Below are 22,209 nucleotides of genomic sequence, written 5' to 3' on the forward strand. Positions count from 1 at the left end.
GGAGTGAGCCTTGTGGACTTCAGATCAGAGTAATGCAGAGTTTTAATGCTGTTGAGAAGCATTCATTATGTCCTTCACATCAACAGGAGCTTAGCAGTGCTTTCTCTTTGACAAGAGTCTTTCGAGCGTCCTCACCTAGGGACAATTTCTTCCCCCCCTTCTCTCTCACACTCACAAACAAACACACAAACAAATTCACACACACACACACACAAACACACACACACACACACAAACATATTCTTTCTATCTTGAATGTATGTGACACTGAATTCTCCCCATTTTCGCACTACTTGTGTCCACTCAGTCTCTTGCTTCTATCCATTTTGCGAAACTAATGTCCCTCCTACTCTTCCACCCACTTTCTCTCTCTCTCTTCATCTCTCCTCCTCACTCTCTCACTCCATCTTTGTCGTCTAGATGTGGTTGAGCGGGTGAAAGCTGCTTGTCTCGGACGGTCCACCTCCCATGCTCAGCCAAGCGTCCAGAGAGTTCTGGGAGGGCGCGTGCAAAGGGTTGTTCTCCGAGAGAGACAGCATCATTGCATAAGCCTGCGGGAGAAGACAGGACACTTTTAAACAACAGAGATCTGCACAGTGTCTAATTTTTTCAAACATTAATCTTAGACCAACGTCAAGAAATGAAAGGCCCATTTTGGTTTGTTGCACTCGGCTCTTATTTCTATCGGTAAAATAAATCACATTGTCTGACCGCTTTGTGTTTCTTGCACCGTTGGACTTCTTTGAAGCCATGTTCCCAGATCTCAAGATGTAAGAGAAATGGAATCATCCATTCATTTCTTGAGCCTATACCTTATTATTATATTTCATTAGCCTTGATAAGACTGGAGATTACAGGAAAGCAAAGAGCAGCAAACTGTTAATATGTTAGTAGGTTGTAAGTGAGAGGAAAATAAGTGAGGGGGGCAGAACAAGAGGCACTTTTTAGTTACAGCTCCTGACAACTTCTGGATGTGGATTGACCATGTTTTTCATTTGATCAAGAAACGTGTGAAATGATCCATCTCATCCCTCATCTCTTTATCCACGGGACACATTGTGTACTTCCTCCTGTCTTATCACAACAGCTAGTCTTTCTTTCAACCTGCCTCCCCCTGTTTAAGTGGACCTCCAAAAAGCCACAGTCACATACCTGGGTTTTAGCCTGCCTGTACAATGTCTCTTTCAAAGCCTCCGACTCTAGTGAAGTGTTAAATATGTCTTTAACATCAAAGGGCTGCTCGTCACTTGCTGCTTTACGTAACCCCTCCAGGCTCTTGGGAAAGCTGGGCAGACCCTCCAGGTCCAAGAGGGAGCCCTCCTCCTCTATACACCTGCACACCACGGGAGGGATGGATGGATGGATGGATGGATAGATGGAGGGATGGAGGGAGGGATGGATGGCAGAAATATGGCAGGATGATCGGATCGGTTGGTGGAAGGTAAATGGAAGCGATAGGTGGGGAGTTAATGCAATGGAGAGGGGAAGGGAATTCGAGGAGGAAGTTCATGTGGTAAGAAGACGTGAAGAGAAGAGAAAAGGAGAGGTAAGTTAAATTAAAGGAAAGGTAGATGGAAGAAGAAGGAGAGATTAGAAGGAGCACGACTGAAAGACTGACTTTTTTAGTTTAGTTTTGCGCGTGTGAAGGGAATCTAACCGTTCATTTCATGTGTTACCTCCTTGGAAGTATGTAGTGTTGTTCAGGGCCGTGCACAGACATTTTGGGGGGGGCAGGGGCTCAAGCAAAATCACATCCATAATTACACACTTGCACACTTATGCAAAACATAACTATCTTCTTCAGAAATGAATTGCATATTTGTAAGTTGCCCTGCATGACAGGGATTTAAAAAATGATTTGTATTAGACTATAGCTTGATTGCTCACAAGTACAGGCTACAGAGGTTAATAGGAAATTACAACCAAGTCCTATACTGACCGACTTAATTGTAATCCAAGGGCAGTGGCTCAAGCTCAAGCCCCCCCTTGGGTCCTATCTGTGCACGTGACTGGAGTTGTAAAAGTGGCTACGAGCAACTTCTAGTCTGTGTACACTCTAGTGACACCTTCAGACACAAGCGGTAGTGTTTTTAAGAAGCCCGCTGGTGTTCCTTGGGTGAGGAGCTTACCCGGACAAAAGTATACAGTATATAAGAAATTACCGTTCTTTTTCACTGATGGTCTCGTTTGCTGTTACATGATCATGATCAGCGGGGGGAAAATGTGACTGTTTCGGAAATGGTTTAAAGTTCCTCGTCCACTTGAATTCGGTTTGATACACTACACGGTGTGCATTTGCCTTGGTTGTTAAGTGTGTTAAGTAATGAACACCATGAGTATACCTGCGAGTGTGTTCATAGCTCATAGCTAGCGGAGTCGTGTCTGTCTCCTCCTCTTCCTCCTCCTCCTCTTCCTCATACGCTCCTGTAGTGACGGGGGAAGGGGACTCGGGCGCCTCGTCATGAGACTTCTCTGTCAGGCTGCCTTCCTCCTCCTCCTCATCATCACCCTCCACCTCCTCTTCCTCCTCCTCCAGACCCCGGAGACCCAGCTTGGAGTTGGACAAACTGTGGCCGGCTGGATGCTCCTCTTCGGCCTGCTCTGATCTGCAGAGATTGGATAGGATTAGATTAGATTAGATTAGACAACTTTATTGATCCCAAGAAGGGTCATCATTCATTTACAGTTTACCACATCCACACAACTTCCAAAATGTTACATCTCAAAAAGCACAATAAATAGACAACCAAAGGTCAGTGGAGGACAGCAAAGTAAATTCATAGGGTTAAATAAATATGTAAAGGTACTGACAAAAAAAGTGTTTTGACTAACTTTATGGCTGAAGGAATAAAGGATTTTGCATATGGAGGAGAGAGATGGAGGAGAGTGTTACTAATGTTGGCGACTGCCCTTTTCCCTCCAGTATTAGTGACTTTGTTAGGTATGTATGTTTATCCAGACTGTGGCGCTGCATGTTCTCAAACATTGATACAAAAAAAAAATAAAGAAAAAAAGGTTTCGAAAGTTGTGAAATGTAAGAAAATACTGTGTGCTGAAGTCTGGTTAAATTTTTAAGCCAGCTCTTTTAGCTTCCGGAAGATGTGAATGTGAGCGTGAACTGCCTATCTGGCCAACCAGGGAGGGTCTAAGGAATAAGTACTACAACCTTGTTTGCCAATTACATTTTCTTAGTGCTATGTTTTAATGTTTGCAAAATGTGATCTTCAAAACGGAGAAAAATTAGAAGGACTTCTTTCAGGTTTTTCTCTGAGGTACTGTATTTCCAGTCTAGAGCTGCTTGTCTGTGACCATTTCCTGACCATCTAAAGACATGACTCAACACAAGCACAGAGAGAAACATAAATAATCTGTTGACAGCAATCACAGTCCAACTCCAGTGTCCACAAACAACATGGATGCTGACAGTCTGCACGGAGCCCTTTTCAAACGGTGGACACATGATTAATTGGTCAGCTCCTTAGAAACGGAGCCGGAGATGGGCTGCTTCAGACTGGTTCCTCTTAACTCACAGAAATACTTTGTGTGACTGAAGGAAGACGATGGCTGATCTGCAAAAAGGCTATCAGCACGCCAGCATTACGACCTGCCATCTGTACATTTTCCAGTCGGCACCCCGACTCCCCCCCTCCATCACCCCTAGACCACGATGTCATGGCTCATGATATCATTTCCTATGGGACGGCAAATTTACCCCTTCCATTTTTTTTTGCCACACAGACGACATTTATCAAATCAGACAGGATTACCTCTGGGAAGGGGTGCACAGGGACAGGATTGGGTCACACACAGTGGGTGGGTAAATGTGGGTGGGGGGACTTTGGGGGGGAAAAAAGTTCTCCTCTTTCAATCTAGATCAAATATCACCATAATCAAATTGCAGAGCTGGTTGGCGGGGAAAAAGTCCATGCCTGTGTGTACGGAGAAAGAAGCTTAGGCTCTGACATAAGGGGCCCTGGGTTTTGTCATTTAGTCTAAACACTTCAGTCGGGTGTTTGTGTTAGCGGGCTGGGGGTATGGATATAGCGGGTGGATGGGGGAAGAGCTCCATCATCAGTGGATCTCCTAGATAAATGCCTCAACCTGAATCCCCCTCGGGGTCCAAACTGCCAGCCATTGTAGCCCAGTCCCAGACAGGAGGCCACGTCCAACCGTAATTTTAGACAAACCATAGCGCTCAGGCCATGACCGGGGTCCTCGTTTCAGCCCTAATTACGACCTTGATTGTGGTCGAGAGGAGACAGAAGTCTTTGAGTCCGTTAACACTACAATGCTGAAAATATCTCTGTCCATCTAAGTTTGAAACTTCCCACCCTTGGAGCAGCAGTGCCGCATCAGCATCTACAACCTATCCAGCTTGGGAAAACTGGGCAAAAAAAGTTTTCATGTGAAAACAAGAGCTACCAGGGACTTTTATTTTGACTGGCTACGATGCTGAAAAAAGGAGTTTAAAAGCGGGAGAAACTATGTTGTGAGGGCGGTTAGGAGCGATTACAGATAGTCATCCATTGCGTTCGGCGTTTGACTCCAGTCACTCAGACGGAGAATAAACAGTGGGCTGTGTGGTGGGAGGACAGAAAGCATAATACTTATTCAGAATTACAGATATTAAAGTGTCAGGCCAGCTTGTTGTGGATGAGATTCAGTATTGATCCCAGATGGCAGAGGGGCTAAATTGCCACAGGGCCTGCTGGCCATAATGCTTGTTGACAAGAGGGAGGGGGAGGAGAGAAGAAGAGACAGACAGAAAGTGAGACTACCAGAAAGGAATTCACTTTTGCGAATGAGAGAGATATGAAGAATGTATAGAGTAAAGGAAAGAGGCAAACCACTGACTAAAAGAGTTTTATTCTCCTTTTTTTCCAATAACCTCCTCTTGCCTGGAACATCTGAAGCTTCCCACCAACAGTGAAAGCATTTCAGAAGGGAGATGACCTTTTCATCCACCAGAGTAGAGTGGCTGTTAGGTTTAAAAATAGATGGGTCATCTTCGCTATGTTCTTTTGTTCAGAGCAGTAAAACAATATTTTTTACCAAACTACAGCCGCGTACAGCAGGTATAAATAGAAATGATTTACAAAGACATTGATGGCTGTGATTCACTTCTACAACAAAACAGAAGTCAAAATGCATATCAAATCCACCTGAATGTTTGTATTTTGCTGAAATACACCTTTGTAGTGCAAAAAATACAAAGGTTAGAACCAACTATAAACTGAAATTGGCAAAACAAATTATGGATAGTGTCGAAACAGCTGCAGAAAGATCTTCGAAGTCAAACGTATACTATTAGGATATGAGATATTATTGGTTATTTTTAATTAATTTAATTAGCAGCGACATTTAAAAATGAACAGTCAATCTTAACTTAGTCTAAATGCATCTGTCGTATAGAGTGGGACACAGCTCTGATGTTGGTGATTATTGCCGTTCAAATTCAAGCCTCTAGAGAGCACTGTGCACTAAGCACCATGCACCGTGGTGTTGCGTACAGGGAGAAGAAGGAATAACTAGTAGCACAGTAGATCTGTATGTTAGTTCCTACTTTTACATGCCCTACAGGACTGTTTGTCCTGATAAGAGGAGAAATATACAAATTGCATCCAAAATGGAGTAAATAACTTCTGGATTACACTTGAATTTAGAATGTTGTGGTATCGCTAAATGTCTCTGTAAACAGTTGTAACGCAAATGTGGTCTGTGACTGTGCAAGCATGTTTTCTTGTTACCTCTTATCCGTGGAGCTGGAGGCCTGGTTCATCTCACTGTTGGAAATGAAGTTGCGGATTTCTGAGAAGTACGAGTCCTCCTTCTCATCTAAAAGTGCATGATTGTCTGGCTCGGAGTTTGGGGAGGAGATGGTGGTTCCTAGGTTGGAAAGCATCCCGGACTGCTGGCTCACTGTTGGGAAAAGCGTGCAGACATACACAGCCACACCCATAAACACGCGCACACACACACACACACACACACACACACACACACACACACACACACACACACACACACACACAAGCGTGGTTAGTTTGATGATCATCACATACTGTATACATAACAGATGAGTACAAGGTAAATGCAAAATATTTTGAAGGTTATTGCGCACATTATTCCAATTTTATTATCTAAACAATCTGAGATTTTTTGGGGGATTCAAACTTCGTGAAACGGAACCAGATTTGGGCAAATGGGATATAGTTCATAGAATTTTGTGCAGATGTTCAACAGTGTCGAAAGACAGAGGATGAGCCCTGTTGCTTGAGAACTCTTTGCTTGAGAAAAATAGGTGCTTGAATATAGGCATTAGGCATGAATTTGTAGTTACCCGTCAGGGGCAGCACATTATTTATTTTCATCCCAGAACACTTAAATTATAAGAGGAGGATGTGGCACTATCCTGGAAGAATTTGAGAATTTCAGAGGCTATTGCTGTTGGCGAATTTATAGTACAGCTCAAACCTAACTTTGGATTTCGTATTTGATTTCATTTATAGGTTTAGAAAAAATATTCCCCCCTCATGTTTTATTTCTGTACCGGTACTCTTTTCTTAAAGATTCTAAAACATTGTTCTTGGATGAATCACAGTGGTATTTAAAGGGAGTTTACAACATATGAGATTGTTTGTGTTTAAGTTAAGGATAGCACTGGACTATATATATATAAAGCATTTTGAATAAAAGACAATCCTGTTTTGTCAGTGAGAAACAGTCAGTCTTTTCTTTATAGTCTGTGAATGTGCAGTTGACATTACATAATACTAGCAGATGTTTCTTTCTTGCTCATAATTAGGAATCAGTTTTCAGAGTGCTGATGAAAGATACATCCCAAAACAAAAGTAAGGAAGTAAAATGTATTTATAAAAGCACATTCATAACAGTTTGCACCGACCAAAGTGCTGTACTCTTCCATAGTGAAAACATGCGATCTTGTCTCTGCTACGAGGGACTTCTTTATGAATTGGAATTAAATGAAACACTGACATCCCTTTTATATTTGAGGCATTTGTTTGTTGGTTAATGGCAATACGTTGCAAAAGGTGGAAACAAATTGCTGTTAATTTAAAATTGATAAATCATAGCACAATTGTGAAAAATGGTTTGCTTGGAAGTGATCGCTCAAAAAGCATCATTTAAAAGTTTGTATTCCATCCATATTCAGTAGCATATTTCCATGCTGAACATACAATGGCTGTTTTTGGTAAATCAGGAGGAAAAGCAAGTGTGAATTATTTAATTACTGTAAGTGGTTTTCCTACTTTAAATCATTTGCACCAAGGTGACGAGTTTTACATATTCCAAATGGGTAATGTGAGCCCTTCATCATTATTTAATCACAGAACACCAAGGCCCCGTTTAATAACAGCATTTCCCTTCTGACAGCCTCAATTTTTTTCTTCTTTTTTTTGGGGGTGAAAACAGAGTCATAGATGTTGCATATACTGACCAGGAATGTTCTCATGCTCGTGCTTCTTGAGATGGCGGTCGAGGTTGGTTTGCTGACCAAAGCAGCGGTTACACAGGTGACACTTGAAGGGCTTCTCCTTGTTATGGATGTTACGAACGTGGCGTTGAAGATTGGACGAGATGCTGAACGAGCGGTCACAGTATTTACACCTGCCATGGGAGAACACAAGCATGTGAATGTGGGTCCTGCCTTACCATCGATCTCTCTCTTTTAAAACCAGTTTGAATGATTGATGTTGATATGATTTTATAACATTTTCTCTATATATCCTGTTGATTCAGCCAAGCAAAAAACAGACTAACATTTCAGGAAATGCATCTTCCTACAGTGGAGTGTGGAGAACAGCAGTAGGACAAGCTCATTCACAAGGAAACACATCAATGTGAGCAAAGAGACTTTCACAAAGATTAAAACTGAGACTGAATTAGCAAAGAAATTAATACCTGTAGGGTTGTTCCCCTGTGTGTGTCCGCAAGTGTCTGGTGAGGTTTGCCGATCGAGGGAAGATTTTCCCACAGTACCTGAAGGGGAGGGGAGAAGTGCAATGGAATGAGCTTTCATGTCACATAAGGCAGTTGCATCATGTTATGCAAATATCTGATCAAACCTGGACACAACTTTCTGCAGCACAGGGCACCTACCTGCAAGCGTAACGCTCCTTGCCCTTGCGGAGGATGGCGTCTGAGAGGGAGGGTGGTGGCGAGCGGAAGTTAAACAGCGGATGAGCCGAGTGTTGCAGTGAGTTGGGCGGTGCGTCCAGTTTTAGAGCGCCAAAGTTCTCCAGCTTCTCCGTCATGTTCTCCATGGCTGACATCTGAATGTGACGACATGAGGGTGATGGCACACGAAAAAACACAAAATGTGAATAGGTCAGATCCGATATTATGATGATTTTTTTTCACTATTCAAAGTGAATGACATTAATTCAATCAGATTCTGGCATCACTTGAACATAAAAATTGTCTAATTAGAAACCGTGTAGTGACAAGCTCAGTGAGGCAGTCATTACAGACATCAATTGTATTATTAATCACACCTTAAGAGGAGCCAATGAAACTGATTTATCTATCTAAATATAAAAAATATATGTGTGTGTCAAAAGAGAAAAGGAAGCATTGAAAACAAAGACACAATGTCAGAAAACAGGGAGCGAGGGAAAAAAACAGAGAGCGGAAGCTTTGAGGAAGCAGTATATCAGAGGTTAGCCTTATTGTTTGTGTTATAGGCGAGTCACCTCAGTGACCTATAACACATTCACAAATGCTCAAGTACCATTCCTCCAGTACCCCCCCTCCATACACCCTCACCTCTATAGCTTCAGCCAGTGCTTTGTTCTCTACCTCTTGCCTTCTTCTGCAGAAGCTACGGTTGCAGGCCGGCAAACCAGCTAGGACAGGCATTCAAGAGCCCCCGATTGGCGCTGTACAATATAGTTTGAGATACCCCCAACTGATAACCACTTCCCTCCTCCCCTAGAAGCTTGTGAACAAAGGGGGCCGGTTATGCAGGAGTTTATTTGCCAAAAACAGCTTACATCCTTCCTTTTTTACTGAATACGGGATGGGAGAGACACAGGGACAGACACTCCGTCTCAATGTGTTTATTCACAGTCTGAGAATGGGTGGAGGAGGGGGCGGGGGATTCCGTCATGAGACTGAATTAGAGGTGGCATTGTATTTGGATCACTGGGAGTATCGCAGCTGAGACCCTCTGATATTTTTGACATTGTGAAAAACTTTTCCTCTCCGGTATATTGACCAATTATGAGATTGCATTCTAATTATGAGAAATACAACGTTTTAGAGGAATATGAGGATACAGTGAATGTAACTGATAAGAAGTGCCACTCTCTTTTTTGTAAAGGAATGACTACATACCTTTATATCTGGCTGTCATATATGCAAATGCATATTTATGTGTACATGCATCTGTCTGCATATACACCAAATTAGTCTATTGCAAAGTCACAGTTTATAGAGGACACAGATTTCCAGGTCAGATTAAACCGTTTCCCCAACAAGAGCCCCCCATTCTCCTGGAGACAAACACAGGATGTCCTTGATGGACACGGTGCTATTATCTAGCCAGCCAGCCAGCCAGCCACAGAGAAGAAAAAAACTTGGAGGGGGGTGAGTTATTAGCTGGCCTGTGGGCTCCCAGTACATGAAACAATGCCACTACTAAGATTAGCATGGCCAAGAGAGGCAGTTTTCTTACAATTCAAACGGTTATTATTCTCTCTTTTATTAATACTATCATTCCTTGAAATCAGGATTTGTAGAGGTAGGGAGGGTCTGGGGACAGTTGAACAATGTGGCTGATTATCAAAGGGGCTGCGATAACAGACTGTGTCTTCTGAAAAAGGTAGAAGTGACGAGGTACACAGGCGCCATTCAGTAAACAAAGGAAGAAATCATACAGAACCCTTGAGAAAATAACATCAACACTGTGGAATGATGGTGCATAGGGCCCTATCAATTCAGGTTGGAGCAGCGTGGGAGGCAGGAGTGAGGTATTTTCACATAATACATGGTTTGAAAATAATAGTCGATAGCATCTGGGAATAATCAGTGTGTATGCAATACCTGGAGGTCAATTCCCCTCTTCGGTATTCCCTTGCTGTAGCTTTTTGTTCAAAGTACATGTACCATTTATTGTTTCAATCTAAGATTATACAAAGTGCCTTCCTAGATTTGAAATGTATATGAGTGAATAGTGTAAACAAACCTGTGGATGGAAGAGTGATGGTGAGGGCCTGAGGAACTTTTCCTTCAGAGCTCCTACAGGGTCCAGTAGCTTCCTCTTCTCCACCCTGCTGGACCAGCAACAAGGCAGAGGGTTACGTACCAAGGTCAGAGTTCATTTACCAATCACAAATGAAACACCAACCGCTACATTTTTCAACGTGTGAAAATAAAAAAAAGCAGTGATTTATGTAATTGTTCATGCAGAAATAGCAGTCTATCGGGGCTGAAATACCTGTATATGGGGTCCATGAAGAATGCTGATGGCTTGGCGTAGTGCAGGGGTGGCGGCTGGTGTGGCTGTGCCTGCTGGTGCTGGTGCTGGGCCATGGCGGATTGGTGCAATAACTGGGAATGGGGGTGTGGAAACCCAACTAGGGCTTCATCCTTGATGCATACCCCCTTTCCAATTCCAAACATGTGGTTCTTTCTATTGTGTGCCTCAGCTGCCACACCATTATGACCACCTCGACTCCGCCTGCCAATGCTGAGATCCAATGGCTGTTCTTCACTGCTAGACACTGCTAAAGGTCCACTGCTGCTACCAGTACTACTGTTGGGGTTTGAGGGGCGTGTGGGAGTGGGGGGAGCTAACTTGCTCTCCTTGGACTGTGTGGTGAGATCAAATGGTGACTCCGCTGTTGAAGCAGGAGCTCCTGGGGCACCGACCATCTTGTGCAGCTGCTCACGAGGTGACTTGGGCTCTGCCTTAAAGAACATACTAGGATTGAGGGCACCTCGATTAGCACTGAAGGGATAGAGGGAGTTGTGAAAGTTGGGCAGGAACTGGAAGGGAAACATGGAATGGTAGGGCATTGGACCCATCTTCTTTTCCTGATGAAGACCAATCAAACCTGGACCAAAATATTTCTCCGCAATGGAGGCAATGGCTTTGATGGAATCTGTGGTGACTGCATTGGCATTTGAGGTGGTGGGCGGGAGGGCTTGCTCATCAGGTGGAGGGAAGAAGGAGTGCTGGGACGAGGCAGAAGAGAAAAAGGGACGATTGATACCAAAGTTCCCCGAACTAGACACGGCTGATATCAATGCACTGTTCGTGTCTTCTAACTGGTGGCCTTCTTGACTTGATACAGCCCCCGACGGCTTCCTTCTTTTACCAGATCGCTCACGTTCACTCTCTCCATCGCTGTCCAGGTCAGAACCATCACCTGAAGCAGTACCAGTGGTGGTGTCCAAATCTGTCCCACTTGTGGTGTTAACGTCTTCAAGGTCACTGCCGTCAGACATGTCTACCATTTTAGATTTGGGCTTGGCTTCACCACTTGAAGACAAATCCAGCTTGTTCTCTTTCTCTTTGTCCTCCAGCTGACTCAAAATGTTACCTCCATTGCTGTTCGTGGAGCTAACAAGGGACATCGGAGGGCCATCTAGGGGACTCCGAGGCAGCTTCACCTCCTGACTGCTGCTGCCCAGTGGGCTCTTTATCAATGGACTGGCTGGCAATAAAGGCGGTCGTGGATATAGTGAAGGGTTGAACATACCTGGGAAACCGTGTGAGAGGGATGGGAAGCCATGAGGTCCTGGGGAGAAGGTCAAGCCAGCATGGGGGTGAGGTCGGGAGGGAAAGTAGTCAGCGAAGGTTAAACCTGACTGGTTTAGACCAGCAAGGTGGGGATGGTGGGACTTGACCTTGGCCATAATAGGGCTGGAGCTCATGGGGATGCCAGGGTTGAACATCCCTGCTGGAGAGCCATAATGGTTTTTGCCCTCACAGAAGCGGCGGTGCTTGTTGAGGGAGGAGGTAGTGCTGAACAGCTGTCCACAATCCTTGCATTTGATCTGGGTACGGCAGTCAGCATGCATACGCTTGTGGCGGCAGAGGTTGGAGAACTGGGTGTAGGACTTGTGGCACACCTCGCCTGGGGGAGCAAAAAGATGCAGCCCATCAGGGCCTGGTTAAACCCATTTTAACACTGTCTCTAACTTTGTATACCAAATCAACAGCAACACATACATCTGAATGGCAATTGATGAATAAATAGCTCTAGAAAAGGAAAGGACGGTTTTCTATTAATTAAACCAAACCACTCATTCTGCAAATGAAACTACCAAATTGTGTGTTTTAAAAGTAGTAATTACGTAACATATGCAAGAGTGATCATAACATACACATTAGGTCTCAGATTCATAACATAAATTATAAACATTATCTTTGCTTTTTTCATTGTTGTAAAGTAGTCCAATTTAAATAAATTTAAACTATACATGATAGCGATCTGATAGAAAAAGTGAACAGGTCAAATCTATCATTAACAGTATATAATCATACTGTAACAGTAACATGATCTGGACCTGTGTAATTGATTCAGCAAAATGTAAACAGGGTCAAACAATAAGTGAACATGGAGAAGAAAGAGACTGCTGAGGTGGAAAGAAAAATTATATATATATATAAATAAAAAAATATTGTTAGAAATAAAGTGGTCATTAACTCCCAAAGCTGTCACTTACAGATAAAGGGTTTGACACTGCTATGGATGTGCTTATGCTGCTTGAGCCCTGACGAGGTGGCAAAGGTCTTGCCACACTCAGGACATGTGTGTGCGCGCGCCCCCACATGCTGGGAGCGGATGTGGCGCTGAAGGTTGCTGGGATCTGTGAAAACCTGAAATTTGAAATCGGTGTATTAAGTAACAATGTATGCCACGATGAACAGAAGTAAACATACAGTTTTCATGGCTTTATTGTTTTTTTTTTATTATCATGTATTACGTTATTTCAGAATAACTAAATCTATGTTCAGTGCTTTTATGTGTGAAGCCTTAAAATAAAAAAAACAAGCCCAGCAGAATTTCTGAAGCAGATAGATAGCCTGTGTGTTCAGTGCACAACTTACGTGCCGGGTATGCTGTACCTTATCACAGTTTTCACACTCAAAACGCTTGCCACTGTCATGTGACATCTGGTGACGGATGAGGTTGGACTTCCAGTTGAAGGCTTTGGGGCACTGGTCACACTTGTACTCCCTCTCCTCAGTATGTACTATCATGTGTTGGCCCAGACTTGATCAGGAGAACAAAAAACCCATCAGTAAATTCAATCAATCGTACAAGTCACATGGATGTAGCCATATAGGATAAGTGTGTAAGTATTAAAATGTGGGTGACACTTTAGAATAAGGGTACATTAATTAACTGTTAATTAATGCTTTGTTGAGGCTATTAACGGTGTGTTAATGCATAGTTAATGCCTATTAAGCATAAACGTACTGTTAATATATAGTTATCAACAGTTAGTTATTGCTTGGTCAAGCATTAACTATGCTTAGTTAAGTAATTCTTAGTTAAGCATTCACTAAGCATACTGGTTAGTTATTGCTTAGCTTATACTTAGTAAGCATTAACTAAGCCATTATTAACGGTTAGTTAATGCTTTGTTAATGATTATTAAGCATTAACGAAGCATTAACTTACATTTAATTATAATGTACCCTTATTGTAGAGTGTTACCAAAATGGGGATATGTTCATAAAGTGTTGCAGGAATGGTCACATGTCTGTGTACCTGTACTCATTTGGGAAGATCTTCTCACAGTCTTTACACTCGTGGACGGGCTCGTCGCTGTCCTCTCGTTCCTGTTTGAAGTCCTCTCTCAGTGAGTCAAAGAGGGAGCCTGTGCTGGTACATGAATACTTCTGGTGCCGCCGCAGCTCCAGCGTGGAGGAGAACAGCTCGTCACAGTCTTCACAGCGGTACATCTGCTCGTCTGCACACACACACAAACAAAGGAGATTTTCTTTAGCCACCGTGGAAATTCGGCCAACAGAAACATTTTATAACCATTGAAATCAACCTTATACACTTTTACACTTTTTTTTAAATGAATTATTCAACATCAAACTTTTAAATTATATGGTTTGACATCAGGAGTCCCCCTCAAACACTCAATATCTTTCTGTTATATCTTAACAGAAATAAAAAGTCGTCAGCATAGGTCAAAACTTAAATTCTGGAATTTCATCTTCACAAAAAATTTAAATAATTGTAGATTTCTGGAAAGGATGTTTTAGTACCATAAGCCTTACCAAATGTTTAGGCAGTGACTAAAACATCACATTAACATCATAGTGTTAATGGAGTCAATTGAATCGTGTCCACTGACTTTTCATGAGCAAAACAAAACTACTACATTTTATGGAAGTCAAGCATAAAGCAATTCTGCTGCGCACAAAGAAACCCTTTAGTGATGGTTTGAATCGCAGTAATAAGTCCCGTATAGCATCTTCCAGAAGATGCAGAACCAGGTATCCAATTTTATTTAAAAACTGCTCATGCTACTAAACAAGAGCAACAATCTATTACCTATCTGTATTAGTTACAGCTGAATAGACTCCCATTCAAAAGCTATAAGAAACAATCTAGCAATCGACATTCACATAAAATGGAAATCAATTAGCAGCGAAATGTAGCCTTCATTAACACAGTTAATTGCTTGTTAAAGCAAGTGTTTGCTCGGGACTGTAGGTATAATAGCACACAGGGGAAACAATAGGGGCTGGTCTTCCCCTTCCATGTTGATAACCTTTACAATACTTCTCACCAACAAGGTCAAATGCATAAAAGTCGGGCCAACATTTTCAATAGCAAGTTCCTGCATCAGACGCCAAGTTCAACAGATCAGGGGAAAGCCCGGCGGAGTGTCTTTGTGCAAGGGCATGTGTGTTGGTGTGTGTGTGTGTGTGAGTGTGTTTATGTGAACATGTTCCAAAAAGAATGAGCCACAAGGAACAGAGGTAAGCAGGGGCAGAGTGGCGCCAACCCCGTGGTGATTCCAGAGCCAACCTGCCATACCCTCTCTGCCATGACCCACGCAGCCAAACCCCTGACTCGGCCCCCCAGGTGCCCCAACATGCCATGCACACCCATCCATCATTTCAAGCTGCACTGAATGAGTTTATCCAAAATGACTTACAGTGCATGGCTCACCTGCTTTCTACTGCGTGTGAGCGTTTATCCAGCTGGAACTTCTTGGCCACATTAAAAGGGCATTAGTGTAGCAACATCAATGTGTCTAACCTTGTGGAGAAGGATAAATGACCCTCTGGTCAATGGGCCATAACACTGAGCTCAAATGCTAAACTAACTCGCTCACTTTGACACCAGCGTGCACATAATTCACGGAGAGCAAATGTTACCCTGAGAGAGAGCGGGGTTATCATTTGCGCTGATGCTCAAACATTTTGAGAAAAATCGTTTTTTCAGGTGTGCATGTAACGTGTGTTTTCGGGGAAGAGGGAGGATGCATGGAATTAAAGGTGCTTGTATATATATGAGCATCAGCAGGCCTGTGTTTTTTCAGTCAGTCTGGTCTTGGCGGGTGGGGTGGACCCGGGTGGGAGAGAGGGTGGAGGGGGAGGTTATAAAGGGGAGACTAATAGCTCTCTGGGAGACGAAGGGAAGCACAATTATGTGCAGTTTAGCAGCTAATCTGGGAGCATGGGTGAGGTCTCAAGGGACTCCTCAAGTCCTCTACTTCAAATTCCTTCTCCGATAAGCCAGACACAGAGAGCAGTGCTGCACTGCCAAGCTCCCACTCAGCCCTGCTACCTTTTTCTCTCTCTCTCTCTCTCACACACACACACACACACACACACACACACACACACACACACACACACACACACACACACACACACACACTCACACAAACACACACGCACGCACACACACACACGCACACACACTCACACTCTCATCCCTACACTAAGAGGACTTTTCCTCTCTGTCTGCTTTTCTGCCTCTCTTTCTCTCTCACACACACATACACAAATAAACATCTTTAAACAGTGGACCAATTGTAACTTATTTTTCTGACTGCCTCGATCGCTCTCTCACGCCAGCAAAAAAAAAACGCCAAATACTTTGGCTCCAACACGCACATCCTGGCAGGTGGAGCGTCTCTCTCTCTTTTCTCCCTGTCTGCCTCCCTCTCTATGTATTTCACAAACACGCATACACACAGAGTAATTGAACAAATCATTTACAAGTCTGCTCCGTCTTTGACGCACCACTAAAGCATGCCAATCGACCATCTTTTCAATTATCACGCATGCTCTGAGCTCCTGCTCCTTTGGCATGGAGATCTGTGCATAGAGGGTGTGCATCATGCGGGGGTGTGGGGGGAGGAGACTGGTGTGTGCCGAGCATCTCACGAACATCTTGTTCTCCCCTCAACCATTTTATAATCAATGACAAGTAAGAGTAATCAGATTTAGTTTTTCCTTTCTTTCTTTCCCCCCACCATGTGCTTTCAGAAAAAAAACTGGAAACACAACAAAACAATGTTACCTGACAACAGCAGCTCACCACAATCACTCCAAGATGTTTAAAGAAATACAACGGAACCAGGCCCCTTTTCTGCTTAAGTGAACATTGAAAGAAAAAACCAGATTGACAGTGAACAGCTGTCCAGGTTAGATTATGAGATTAAATATTGGACATATATATTCTGATGTATAGAGGCTGAAAATTAGGGAGTGCAGTGACTCAGATTATCCACTCACAGGGAAGATGGGTGAGTGAGAGCACCTTAAACCCTGACACGAGATAGATAGATAGATAGCTCCATTTCTATCTATCTATCTATCTATCTATCTATCTATCTATCTATCTATCTATCTATCTATCTATCTATCTATCTATCTATCTATCTATCTATCCAAAGGATCCCCCCCAACATTGATTGTAATTTGCATAATATTGAACATAAATTTTACTAAAAATAAACATGACTGGATTAATAAAAATAGGATTTCATTGGGGTCACTTAACTTGTTTCATTTCTGTAATTTAATAATGTAAGCATGCTCAAACTCATGTGCTGCTTCTGTGATTCATTTTCAAAAAAAGAAAAGTCTTACTAATACAATTTATTATGATCGTTATTATTATTTGGCCGATGTGATAAGTAGAAGCCTATTCCAAACTCTCGACTTAAATGTCCTGAATGCTCCCGTGCGCGTGTGTGAGTGATAGGCCTAGGCTACTGCCCGTGATATGGCTTCATAATAATTTTCGTTTGATCTTGGCTTTTCTGTTAACAGAACATTTCCACTCACTTGGGATAGAATTTGACAATTTTCGCCCCATACAGTGTTTCAGGCAAAGAGGCCCATTAGCCTGTACATTGCAGCATTGTATGCGCACAATTCAGACCAGACACTTACGACTGGCCTTCGTTATTAGCAGACCTATAGTTTAGGCTACATTAAATGACAGGTCGAGAGCGGCCTCCAACCAGATGCTTTGATGCGGGATTAACTCCATCTTGGAAATTCATGATTCGACTAATTAACAACATTTTATTTTGGAAAGAGGGGTGGTGTCTTTTCCCCCCGTCACATTTGCGATGTTTTGGAGTGTGTTGACCGCGAAAGTAGCACACAGGACGCAGGTTTGAGTTTGTTTAAAATGTGCGCTAATGACGCGCATTAATCTTACCTTGTAGGTGAGGTGCCATGGATCCCTCGGGGAAAATACCGTCCTTCATATACACTAAAAGCTCCTCCCCTGCTTCAATGTCCCGGACAGCTTTATAATACATCTGAGGAGAGAGAGAGAGAGAGGCAGACTTTAACTTAAGGTCAAGGTGGAATTAATAGCCTAGGTCTGGACGCCCACATAATTATTATCGCAAGAAAAGGGCTTAGCTGGACAATATTAGCATATTAATTGGGTTGTTATTAAGAAAATAAAAAAAACATGCATCCTTATAATAAGCTACATCATCCAGGCTGCAGCAAAATAATTATTTTTACGGAAATGTTCTTTCACAGCTACCATTTCAAATCTGGACCGTCAGAGATCCAATCCGATGATTTGTTTCATTGCACATTTATTTTAAAGCTATAAAATAAAAATAAATGTTCCCCCTCACAAATCACTTTAAATAATACAAAACAGTCTGCGTTATTTCACAATTAATTGCTCAAACATTCAAATAAATTAATAAATAAATTAAAATGGAGACGAAATCCATACGATGCAGATGCTGCTGCAATATTTGAGTCCAAATAAGAAAAAATTGTGAGTGAAACGAAAATAAACATCCAACCGCTCAGCTGCTCTTGTGCGGTTTTTTTTAAACATTTGATGTAAGCTACAGCTGCAGCAAACCGGGAAATACCAGGTCTTTACCTGCACACAACTAAGCTATTCGTTAAACTGAGGTAATTTCACTTGTATGATCGTGTAAAATGTACTACTTGGAAAAAAAGAGGTAGAGACAACTGTGAGAAATTCATAATGGCACTGTTCGAGGCCACTCGGAGCGGAGGCCTTATCCAGTTTCTACCCAACAACTAAGAACATGTGACCCAAAGTAAGCATAGGCATACACACACAGTCTAAAAATAATTACAAGCTCGATCACAATTAACGTGCATATTTGTTCCAATAAAATAATCTGACAGCTTCGTGCATCTCAATAAACCACAGTGCAAACAACCACTCCAAGCTGCACTCAAAGGCAGCGATCTCTGAACACATGGGGGCGCTCTGCACCAATTCAATGTCACCACTACAACAAGGGAGGCTGAGCACTTTCATTCACACCAACACACACACACCGACTCATACGCTCAAACACACAGAAAGGCCAGTGTCACCGGTTAGACTATATTCTAAGACTAAACGCTCGTACTACGAAAACGGGAGCGGAGGCCGAAAATCAATGAAAATTATTAATTCTATTATTATTATAATTACAACAATTAAACGTTGGCTGCGGCAGACTGTTTGGACCTGACCTTTCTTTTCTCCGTGAGACGGAAGAGTTGGGAAAGTTGCGCGGCGCTGCGGAGAGCCTCCAGCTGCTGCAGTAGCACTTCAGTCCCGGTGGAGTTGGCGACACAACCCATAGTAGGTCTACTGGAGAGGGAGCGGGCCGCTGGAGCAGACAGGGCCGGAGAGAGGCGGTCGCGGAGCGGCCAGGCGCGCTGCGGAAGGTCGGTGAAAGTTCCCCCTTGTCTGGATGAAGCCCCGACGCTCCTGTGCTGGGCTAAAGTCTAATCTAGTCACTGAGTGCGTCTTTGATAATGATGAGTCCTTCTCTCTCTTCTCCTCTCTTCTCTCTTTCTGACTCTCTCTCTCTCATTAGTGATTCCCTATTGCCCCTTGGTGCTCTCTCGGTTACCCGTCGGCCACTCCTCCTCGTCTTATCTCCAGCCAAAAGGATTGAGGGATCTGCGGCGCAGACCCCTCCCCGCATCTCCGATCCCGGCCGCCTCTTTGACCGCTTGATACATCTATTATTGATGTAAATAATGGACAAGTCAGCTGGACGGACTCGCACTCACTCTGTCAGTCACCTTTATCACTATCAAACACGCTCACGCAGCGCGGACAAATACACGCACTTGCACACAAACATGTTGTAGACAGGCCTTTATGTCGGATTAATGTTATTAAACTTTTGACCAAATGCTATATTATTATATTATTATTTCGTTGTCTTTCTTCCAGTCTGCCTGAACGTAACTGCTCTAACGATGGGAGCCAATTATTTCAAGTCCGAGGTCAAGTTTGGGTTAAATGGTCAAAATAATAAAATTATGAAATGGGATGATTTAAATTGAGATTTTAACTGCAAATTGTGAAAAATAAAAATGTCTATTTTTGCATTTAATCATCCCAAAGTTATTACCCAGAGCTACTTATTATTATTTTCAATATAGAGTTTTCCTTTCATTTTAATTTGTAGCTGGGAAAACAAGTGAATAAATGATAAAAGAGGAACAATGTTGCAATATCACATTTAAATACTTTCATAATTTTTCAGAATCAAATAGCGTGATTTGTGATATTTGAAATGACACACCTTCCAATATTATTATGACAGTAGCCTAACAAATATGTATCTTTTTGTTTTTAACATATACAGCCCATTGACAAATAGGAACATTTTAATGGGATTGCTTATCAACATTGCTGCATTTTGAATCTTTATCCATCTTAGTTTGTTTGTTTGTTTGTTGGTGTTTGTGTGTGTGTGTGTGTGTGTGTGTGTGTGTGTGTGTGTGTGTGTGTGTGTGTATTCTACAGTAAGGCCCACACTCTCAGACCTGTCATGACCTCTTGCCACTTCTGTCCAGTGTTCACGGGACAGATGCCTCATCGATCAATGCCAGCCGTAGGGCCCACGCAAATCCCCCACCGTGTCCTCATACACACACACACCAGTGTCTATTTATTGATGGATCCATCCCGGGGTAGAAGGGCAGATCAAACAGCGTTGGAAAGGGCTCCACTCCAAAACACAAAAGATGAAGGACTGACGAGAAGGTGGACAAGGCTCATATTCTCTTCAAAGCTCCATCAACTACAACACACACACACACACACACACACACACACACACACACACACACACACACACACACACACACACACACACACACACACACACACACACACACACACACACAAACAAACACACACCAGCACTTGCACTCTCAGCTGTTTCCTTCACGAGATGCAACTTGGCCTTACAACCACTGAATGAGCTTGCTCACAAACCAGTTTTTAGGTGATTGTTGGCATTCTAAATGAAAGGGAACTACTTAATTGGGACACACACACACACACACACACACACACACACACACACACACACACACACTGATTAAGAAGAACAGAAAGTAGCATGGCTATCTGCAGATGCCTACACAACGCACAACAATATCTTTCAGATACACACATCTTAGGAAAAACTAAATCATTTCTAAAAAAGAAATACAATGTCCCTAGCACATATACTGTATGTAGAATAGGGATAATACCAACTTATTGCATGACCCTTAATATCTAAATTATGCACAGCCATGCACAAATTTGTTCATCCTACATCATTCATGACAAACAAATAAACAAATAAATTATCCACACTTGCTTTTTAAAAGGTTACTGCTCGCATTTGAATTTGCCCTGTGTGCGCATATTTCCATATATCTCATGCATTGTGCATGCTGATACAAAAAAAAACAGAAAGAAAAATCACTGAATAGTCTGTTAAATTATACATTTTTAGCACTGAGTGGCTGTGTTTACGTGTGTGTGGTGTTTGTAAATAAATGATAGGGTCATACCTGTGAGCCACTACACCAAGCAACTGGTCGGCCAAACAACAACAAAGCTTTCTGCTAAGTACAAACAACCGCAAAACCCATCAACTAAAAAATAACAATTGTGCACAGGGCCTTTTTTCCAGGGTCTAATAATTCTGCACAATTTATTTTTTGCTGGTGCCCTGATTCTTTCTGTGACATTGTGTGGCAATGGCAGGGGGCACTGATGTGAAAATCTTAAAAGGATTAGACGGGTCGCTGTTGCCAGCCAATTGGTGCTTGTCAATCTCAGAGGCCCCTGTGTGTTCCCTCTCGTACACTTGGTTCCAGGCCCCCTTTTCTCTTAATGTCTGCAGCTTAGATGGACATACTAGCCTGTCCCCTCGGTGTGTGACAGAGTGACAGGTGGCAGATCAAGACATAAGGACGGAGAAAGGAGACAAAAGACAGAGAGGAACAGGCGGCTAGTGACTGAGACAGGGCCGTGTAGGCAGGGATTAACAAACAAATAAGAGCAGAGTGACGGGAATGTGGATACACACAGGCAAGTCCTACGGATGCATTTGGCGAATGTCATATTTCCACGCTGTGTGTTTTCTTTGTGTTTGTTATGAGATAAAAAAAAATGGCCTTGCTCCTTGCTCCTGGAATGGTCTCATTCCTTTTTTGACTTTTGCTCAGATCCATTCCCTTTACTGTAAATATCCTAGTACATGACCGGGAGTTGTTATAACAGTCAAAAAACTGAACTGAGAAGTAAAATGTGTGTCAAATAATGGCAAGAGTAACACTACTGGGATTGCCTTAGAAGAAAACTGGGACAAGAATCAGCAAAGCGAAACTGGAAAAAAAAAAGATTGCTTCTGCAGGATAAACAGAAACAGAGAAATATGCTACTACTC

The 22,209-nt window shown here is 42.7% G+C and overlaps 1 protein-coding gene across 1 annotated transcript in view; it reads right to left on the reverse strand.

Moving 5' to 3' along the window:
- Nucleotides 1-430: 430 nt before the first annotated feature.
- The window catches only part of prdm16 (PR domain containing 16), a 179,569-nt gene continuing 157,790 nt past the window's right edge, over nucleotides 431-22,209 (reverse strand). The window contains exons 5-16 of the mRNA XM_080030988.1: nucleotides 17,685-17,787; nucleotides 13,749-13,950; nucleotides 13,082-13,247; nucleotides 12,697-12,850; nucleotides 10,460-12,104; nucleotides 10,208-10,295; nucleotides 8,122-8,294; nucleotides 7,924-8,001; nucleotides 7,460-7,629; nucleotides 5,748-5,919; nucleotides 2,343-2,606; nucleotides 431-551 (exon numbers count right to left, since the gene is read on the reverse strand). Coding sequence (XP_079887114.1) covers nucleotides 539-551; nucleotides 2,343-2,606; nucleotides 5,748-5,919; nucleotides 7,460-7,629; nucleotides 7,924-8,001; nucleotides 8,122-8,294; nucleotides 10,208-10,295; nucleotides 10,460-12,104; nucleotides 12,697-12,850; nucleotides 13,082-13,247; nucleotides 13,749-13,950; nucleotides 17,685-17,787 — 3,228 coding nt within the window. The 3' untranslated portion in view covers nucleotides 431-538. The remainder of the gene's footprint in view (nucleotides 552-2,342; nucleotides 2,607-5,747; nucleotides 5,920-7,459; nucleotides 7,630-7,923; nucleotides 8,002-8,121; nucleotides 8,295-10,207; nucleotides 10,296-10,459; nucleotides 12,105-12,696; nucleotides 12,851-13,081; nucleotides 13,248-13,748; nucleotides 13,951-17,684; nucleotides 17,788-22,209) is intronic.

This window comes from Ammodytes marinus (genome assembly GCF_949987685.1).
Source record: "Ammodytes marinus genome assembly, chromosome: 7".
In the NCBI taxonomy this organism is placed as follows: domain Eukaryota; kingdom Metazoa; phylum Chordata; class Actinopteri; order Uranoscopiformes; family Ammodytidae; genus Ammodytes; species Ammodytes marinus.